Below are 8,390 nucleotides of genomic sequence, written 5' to 3'. Positions count from 1 at the left end.
TTAGTACAGTACAGAGTATTATAGATTACTATAAGGGTATTAGAGTAAATTCACACATTTACTATAGTTTAGTACAGAACAGAGTATTATAGATTACTATAAGGGTATTAGAGTAAATTCACACATTTACTATAGTTTAGTACAGTACAGGGTATTATAGATTACTATAAGGGTATTAGAGTAAATTCACACATTTACTATAGTTTAGTACAGTACAGGGTATTATAGATTACTATAAGAGTATTAGAGTAAATTCACACATTTACTATAGTTTAGTACAGTACAGAGTATTATAGATTACTATAAGGGTATTAGAGTAAATTCACACATTTACTATAGTTTAGTACAGTACAGAGTATTATAGATTACTATAAGGGTATTAGAGTAAATTCACACATTTACTATAGTTTAGTACAGTACAGATTATTATAGATTACTATAAGAGTATTAGAGTAAATTCACACATTTACTATAGTTTAGTACAGTACAGAGTATTATAGATTACTATAAGGGTATTAGAGTAAATTCACACATTTACTATAGTTTAGTACAGTACAGAGTATTATAGATTACTATAAGAGTATTAGAGTAAATTCACACATTTACTATAGTTTAGTACAGTACAGAGTATTATAGATTACTATAAGAGTATTAGAGTAAATTCACACATTTACTATAGTTTAGTACAGTACAGAGTATTATAGATTACTATAAGGGTATTAGAGTAAATTCACACATTTACTATAGTTTAGTACAGTACAGAGTATTATAGATTACTATAAGGGTATTAGAGTAAATTCACACATTTACTATAGTTTAGTACAGTACAGAGTATTATAGATTACTATAAGAGTATTAGAGTAAATTCACACATTTACTATAGTTTAGTACAGTACAGAGTATTATAGATTACTATAAGGGTATTAGAGTAAATTCACACATTTACTATAGTTTAGTACAGTACAGGGTATTATAGATTACTATAAGAGTATTAGAGTAAATTCACACATTTACTATAGTTTAGTACAGTACAGAGTATTATAGATTACTATAAGGGTATTAGAGTAAATTCACACATTTACTATAGTTTAGTACAGTACAGAGTATTATAGATTACTATAAGGGTATTAGAGTAAATTCACACATTGACTATAGTTTAGTACAGTACAGAGTATTATAGATTACTATAAGGGTATTAGAGTAAATTCACACATTTACTATAGTTTAGTACAGTACAGGGTATTATAGATTACTATAAGGGTATTAGAGTAAATTCACACATTTACTATAGTTTAGTACAGTACAGGGTATTATAGATTACTATAAGAGTATTAGAGTAAATTCACACATTTACTATAGTTTAGTACAGTACAGAGTATTATAGATTACTATAAGGGTATTAGAGTAAATTCACACATTTACTATAGTTTAGTACAGTACAGAGTATTATAGATTACTATAAGGGTATTAGAGTAAATTCACACATTGACTATAGTTTAGTACAGTACAGAGTATTATAGATTACTATAAGGGTATTAGAGTAAATTCACACATTTACTATAGTTTAGTACAGAACAGAGTATTATAGATTACTATAAGGGTATTAGAGTAAATTCACACATTGACTATAGTTTAGTACAGTACAGAGTATTATAGATTACTATAAGGGTATTAGAGTAAATTCACACATTGACTATAGTTTAGTACAGTACAGAGTATTATAGATTACTATAAGAGTATTAGAGTAAATTCACACATTTACTATAGTTTAGTACAGAACAGAGTATTATAGATTACTATAAGGGTATTAGAGGAAATTCACACATTGACTATAGTTTAGTACAGTACAGAGTATTATAGATTACTATAAGGGTATTAGAGGAAATTCACACATTGACTATAGTTTAGTACAGTACAGAGTATTATAGATTACTATAAGGGTATTAGAGTAAATTCACACATTTACTATAGTTTAGTACAGAACAGAGTATTATAGATTACTATAAGGGTATTAGAGGAAATTCACACATTGACTATAGTTTAGTACAGTACAGAGTATTATAGATTACTATAAGGGTATTAGAGTAAATTCACACATTGACTATAGTTTAGTACAGTACAGAGTATTATAGATTACTATAAGAGTATTAGAGTAAATTCACACATTTACTATAGTTTAGTACAGAACAGAGTATTATAGATTACTATAAGGGTATTAGAGGAAATTCACACATTGACTATAGTTTAGTACAGTACAGAGTATTATAGATTACTATAAGGGTATTAGAGGAAATTCACACATTGACTATAGTTTAGTACAGTACAGAGTATTATAGATTACTATAAGGGTATTAGAGTAAATTCACACATTGACTATAGTTTAGTACAGTACAGAGTATTATAGATTACTATAAGGGTATTAGAGTAAATTCACACATTTACTATAGTTTAGTACAGAACAGAGTATTATAGATTACTATAAGGGTATTAGAGTAAATTCACACATTGACTATAGTTTAGTACAGTACAGAGTATTATAGATTACTATAAGGGTATTAGAGTAAATTCACACATTGACTATAGTTTAGTACAGTACAGAGTATTATAGATTACTATAAGAGTATTAGAGTAAATTCACACATTTACTATAGTTTAGTACAGAACAGAGTATTATAGATTACTATAAGGGTATTAGAGGAAATTCACACATTGACTATAGTTTAGTACAGTACAGAGTATTATAGATTACTATAAGGGTATTAGAGGAAATTCACACATTGACTATAGTTTAGTACAGTACAGAGTATTATAGATTACTATAAGGGTATTAGAGTAAATTCACACATTTACTATAGTTTAGTACAGTACAGAGTATTATAGATTACTATGGACCCTCAGGCAGGCCACACTGGGCAGCCCTGCTAGTGAAATTCCTGCAGTATCAGTAGATCTTTTTCATCAGAACTGGGGCTAAATGACTGAAAACAGCCACGCTGGTCCTTTAAGGGTTCTTTAGTAAAAAGTGTGAACAATGAACGCTCAAAGAACCATTTATATGCTAAAAAGGTTCTTTGCATGATGAAATGGTTCTTCAGACTGATGGAGAATATGTTGCACATGGTTCTCTGTAGCAGCAACATGTGGTTCTGCTATTATTCCGATGTCAAGCGTGTAACAATAGAGGAACCCTTGTTGGTGCTACTGAGAACAATTTTCAAAAAGGTTCTATATAGAACCATGTACAACACATTCTCCATCAATCTGAAGAACTATTTCACCATGGAAAGGACCACTTTATCATCGATACAGAACTTCTGGTTCTCCTTCACTAAAGAACCTCAGACACACCAAAAGATGGCTCTCCAAGGCTTTGCTGATGCTGACGGAGTAACGTTGTGAAACGTGAGTGTATCAGTTCTCACCTGTCTGGCTCGGCCGTGTTCGTGCAGGTCATGGCGGAGGACATCCAGGAGAAGCTGCAGAAGTACCGCACGGCGCCCTTCGACGCCCGCTTCCCCAACCAGAACCAGACCAGGAACTGCTGGCAGAACTATCTGGGTCAGTACACGTTCAGGATTTAATGACATGAATTCTGAATGAAAATCAAATGCCACTTGATCATCAGGCTGGACTGGACCGAGCCGAAGCGCCTGCTGCAACAGTGAATGGCTTTTAACACGGTCACCTTTAGCGTAGAATTGAAGGGGCAGTTCACCAAAAACAAAATTTACAGCTACATACATAAAAAATATGGTTCTTCAAGGGTTCCTTAGTAAAGGTAATGGTTCTTCAAGCTTGTACCATGATGATGCTAATTGGTGGGGTATAAGCTTGTACCATGATGCTAATTGGTGGGGTATTAGCTTGTACCATGACACTAATTGGTCAGATATTCTGTCTAAGCTTCTGTTACTTTTATCTGCATTAGACTTTCAGACGAAGCAAACGTTTGGACTAATTGGGGGTGAAGTGTTTACTAAACTGTCACTTTAAAAGGCCCTCAGGCTCTGGCCCCTGTGTTCGAGGCGTCTTCGTGCCTTTTGAGGGTTAAATTATCTGTGTAATGTATTTTTACAGATTATCATCGCTGCCAGAAAGCGCTGGAGGCCAAAGGGGTGGACGTGGCTCCATGTGACTGGTACAAAAGGGTCTACACGTCGCTGTGCCCTGTGTCCTGGGTAAGAGAGACGCGCCGTCCCCTCCACCCCCCACTCGCCGGGCACTCATATCCCTGCTAAAGGCTTTCAAGGCAGCCCTGTGAACGTGTGCTGGACGCCGTAGGCTCTGATCTCCTTCTATTTCTGGATTAGAGCTCACAGCTGCATTTGACTGGCGCTGCGGTATGCGGGCTGGCTGCCGGCCAGCGTCACGTACACATACCACAAGTACCTTTATGACAGAAGCTGATAACACCTGTAGTGCAGAGGGCGGAGTTAAAAATCTATTCCCAGCCTCTCTTTCTCTCTCAGAATTAAACAGGCTGTGCCTTTAAGACTGATGTATGCAATTGAGCTCTGTTCTGATTGGCTGTGCCTCATTCAAAATGCAGTCCATGCCAAAACACTTATTATAGCTTCAGTGCGAGTGGGCGGAGCTAAACTGCTGTAGGCTTAATAGGAGGCTACACTCTCAAAATAGGTTCTTTTTTGGGCGGTGCCACAGAACAACCACTGTTATTTCCCTAGAAAGCTTTTAGAGAAAAGGGTTTTAGTCTCAAGTCCAAGATCAGTTAAAATTCCCATTCTTAATACTCAGTTAAGAATCCCATTCTTAATCCATAGGCTTTAATATGATGGCGGCCCACCCTTTGCAGCTATAACAGCTAAAGCTCTTCTGGGAAGGCTTTCCACAAGGGTTAGGAGTGTTTATGGGAATTTCTGACCGTTCTTCCAGAAGAACATTTGTCAGGTCAGACACTGATGTTGGACGAGAAGGCCTGGCTCACAGTCTCCGCTCTAATTCATCCCAAAGGGGTTCTATGGGGTTGAGGTCAGGACTCTGTGCAGGCCAGTCCAGTTCTTCCACACCAAACTGGCTCATCCGTGTCTTTATGGACCTGCTTTGTGCACTGGTGCGCAGTCATGTTGGAACAGGAAGGGGCCAAACTCCCCAAACTGTTCCCACAAATTTGGGAGCATGAAATTGTCCAAAATCTCTTGGTGCTGAAGCTTTAAGAGTTCCTTTCACTGGAACTAAGGGGCCGAGCCCAACTCCTGAAAAACAACCCCACACCATGATCCCCCCTCCACCAAACTTTACATTCAGCACAATGCAGTCAAACAAGTACCGTCTCCTGGCAACCGCCAAACCCAGACTCGTCCATCGGGTTGCCAGACGGAGAAGCGTGATTGGTCACTCCAGAGAACACGTCTCCACTGCTCTAGAGTCCAGTGGCGGCGCTTTACACCACTGCATTCCACGCTTTGCATTGCGCTTGGTGATGTAAGGCTTGGATGCAGCTGCTCGGCCATGGAAACCCATTCCATGAAGCTCTCTACGCTGTTCTTGAGCTGATCTGAAGGCCACATGAATTCACATCTGGGCTGATGTTTCTGTACTCAAATCAGAAGAGACTCATTGCAGCCCCTCCGTGTTTGAAGAGATAGGAGAACGAGGCCACAGCGTCAAAGAACAGTTAAAAGTCTGAAAGCAGAGTTTAAAGAATCCGAGAACGTGAACCGAAGAAGTGACCGCGTGCACATTCTGGGTGATGAGCCCAGCTGTCAGTCAGTGAAGCTTCATGATGCTCCTGTGATGCTGGTGAAGATGAAGCTGATCCCCCGGGAGCGACTGGCGTTCGCTGGCGGTCGTGATTGTTTACCTCTGGATGAGTCGTGGGCTGGAGGTCAGGGAACCAGCCTCGTGACCAGAGGGTCGCCGGTTCGATCACCAGAGCCAACAGTACGTGACTGAGGTGCCCTTGAGCAAGGTACCTAACCCCCAACTGCTCCCTGGGCGCTGTAGATAGGGCTGCCCACCGCTCCGGGCAAGTGTGCTCACTGCCCCCTAGTGTGCGTGTGTGGTGTTACACTGCATGGATGTGGAGGTGAAATTTCCCCGTTGTGGGACGAATAAGGTTCGCTTACTTATTGGCAAGTATGATTGTCTTAAATTTTAAGAATTTAAGATTATTTAACTTATTTCTAGACATTTTAACTTGTTCTCAGTATTTTATTAAGTAAAATTATCTCACTGTATTGGCAGATCATTTTTGAAGAAATGTGGTTCAAACTATATAATAATCTGACAGTACAGTGAGAGAATTTTCCTTATGTAAAAAATGACTTTTCTAACCATATAATGTTCAAACGGACATTTCAGAACCAGAAACATTATAATTTAGACTGGATTTAAGGCGGTTTCTCTTGGTAAGATCATCATTTTTGCAGTGTGAGCTGGTTAGAAGGACAGGTTTGGGTCCTTATTTCTCCTGGACGACTTCAGGATCACAGAGGTTTGATAAAAACCATCAGCAGCACAGCTGATTTCATTTGTATTGATTTGTACTGAAGTATTGATTAGATAAACTAGGTATTGGAGTTGATTGTTGATTTTTGTATTTGTGTTTCTTGCAATTTTAGTGTTTTTCTCTCTCTCTCTGTGTGTGTGTGTGTCTGTGTGTGTGTGTGTGTGGGTGTGTGTTAGATTGAGAAGTGGGATACGCAGCGAGACGAAGGAACATTCCCTGGAAAGATATGAGCATCTCTCCACCAAAGAGTGACGTCATCGTCGGCATGGGAACCTGAAAACTTATTTTTTTTGTGTGTGTGTGTGTGTAAACCCGTACCCTGCCGAGTGGGACCGGAACTACATTTCCCACAATGCACCTGTGGATCAGCAGGGCAGGCTGGTTTTTTGTAGTCATTCCTAATTAAAGTGAAAATATTGTATTGCAGCTTCTGCATTAAATCTCTCGGGTGTTACAGTGAGACTGTGGAGTGAGTGGTTTTATTCGCCGCTGTAGAGTCTCATTAACTGCTGTAGTTTCACCGATACTGAGATTCACTTTAACTGTGTTTTATTATTTTGAATTGTGTGATAAAATTTCTCCTGCCAGGCTGTAGCAGAGCCAGTGTATGAGGAGTCCAGCCACTTCCTATTTCCGCTGTTATATCAAAAACAGGGCTGCTACCAGCAGAGGGCGCCCACGAGCGAGTCCTCAAAGAATGGAGTGAATGGAGCTCAACGGCTAAAAACAGTTAAAAACAGGTTAAATAGTTTCTAAAAACTCGCCCAGAACTTTCCTTTCATTTCAGAAAGTAGGAGATGAGTTTCACCTGAATATTTCCTTTTACTACAACAAACGGGTTTTGGGCAGCAGGAGGAGGCGGGCTTTACTGATACTGAGAGCTGACTGGTTGGTGAGCAGAGCAGCTCATTGGCTGTTCGCGCTCACTGACGTCATGAACATACGCAAGGTAACTTGAGTTTAAAAGCTCTTAAAAATATACCAGTGGTATTGAAATGTTTTATGCTGCTCTGTGTCAGGAAATGATTCATTTCTTTTACATTAAAGTGTTTAACTAGACTACTGTACTGCAAACCAGCTCCAACTAGTTCTCAATATTCTCAGATTTTAAATGCACAGGGACTTTTATTTTGGAAAGTAAACTTAGACACATATTACAAAGTACTGAGAGAAAAATAAAATGACTAGGCCTGATATAAAATGTTGCTGCTGACTCGATTAGGATGATTTACTCATTAATAGTAAATAACTAACTAATTTACAAAGTATAACTAAAGAAATGAAGGAAGGAAGAGTCAATAAACTGGACGTCGGGTGGAAAATGAGCGACGATAAGTGTGATTTCGTCTATGAATCATCTTAACCACCAGGGGGCGCTTCGGAAAACGCTGAGCGACACACCAGTGGACCACCAGCTTTGCCATCAGTGGGCCGACAGTGGACCACCTTCCTCTTGCTGTCAGGGCTTGGCCTCGTGTTTCGGCCCCGTTTCTGTACAGTGCAGCTGTGGCCTCGTCCGTCAGACTGACCTCGGCTTTCAATCGCAGAACAGGCTCTATCTGTGGGTGTAATAAACTCAGGTTAATCACTTACCTGTGTACTGCCCCATACTGACCTCCTGTGGCTGCTGTTTACTGGGGAAGTCTTCAGGTCTGGCTGCCAACAGTCCTGGACATTGGTTATAGCAGCCACAGAGAACCAAGCTGATTGTAACGGTCACTGGACCTGATTCTCGGCACGTTTCAATGAATGCTTTGTTGAAGATCAGTTCACTCAGTTCTCCCCCTCTGAAAAACCAGCCCAGGCCAGCCTGCTTTCCATGTCGGTCTAATCTGGATTATGCCAAACTATTGCTGGTTTAGCTGGTCAACCAGCATGACCACCAGCACCAAAACACAGCATATATGCTGGCTTTTGCTGG

General features: G+C 39.3%; 1 protein-coding gene across 1 annotated transcript in view; it reads left to right on the top strand.

Annotated features, from left to right (window-relative positions):
- Positions 1–6,929, top strand: part of LOC108413555 (cytochrome c oxidase subunit 6B1) — an 8,546-nt gene extending 1,617 nt beyond the window's left edge. The window contains exons 2-4 of the mRNA XM_017686144.2: positions 3,450–3,558; positions 4,078–4,178; positions 6,646–6,929. Coding sequence (XP_017541633.1) covers positions 3,453–3,558; positions 4,078–4,178; positions 6,646–6,699 — 261 coding nt within the window. The 5' untranslated portion in view covers positions 3,450–3,452 and the 3' untranslated portion in view covers positions 6,700–6,929. The remainder of the gene's footprint in view (positions 1–3,449; positions 3,559–4,077; positions 4,179–6,645) is intronic.
- Positions 6,930–8,390: the final 1,461 nt, after the last annotated feature.

This window comes from Pygocentrus nattereri, chromosome 3, assembly GCF_015220715.1.
Source record: "Pygocentrus nattereri isolate fPygNat1 chromosome 3, fPygNat1.pri, whole genome shotgun sequence".
Lineage (NCBI taxonomy): Eukaryota > Metazoa > Chordata > Actinopteri > Characiformes > Serrasalmidae > Pygocentrus > Pygocentrus nattereri.
The sequence above is the reverse complement of the archived record's forward strand: the minus strand, read 5'-3'. Positions and strand labels throughout refer to the sequence as shown.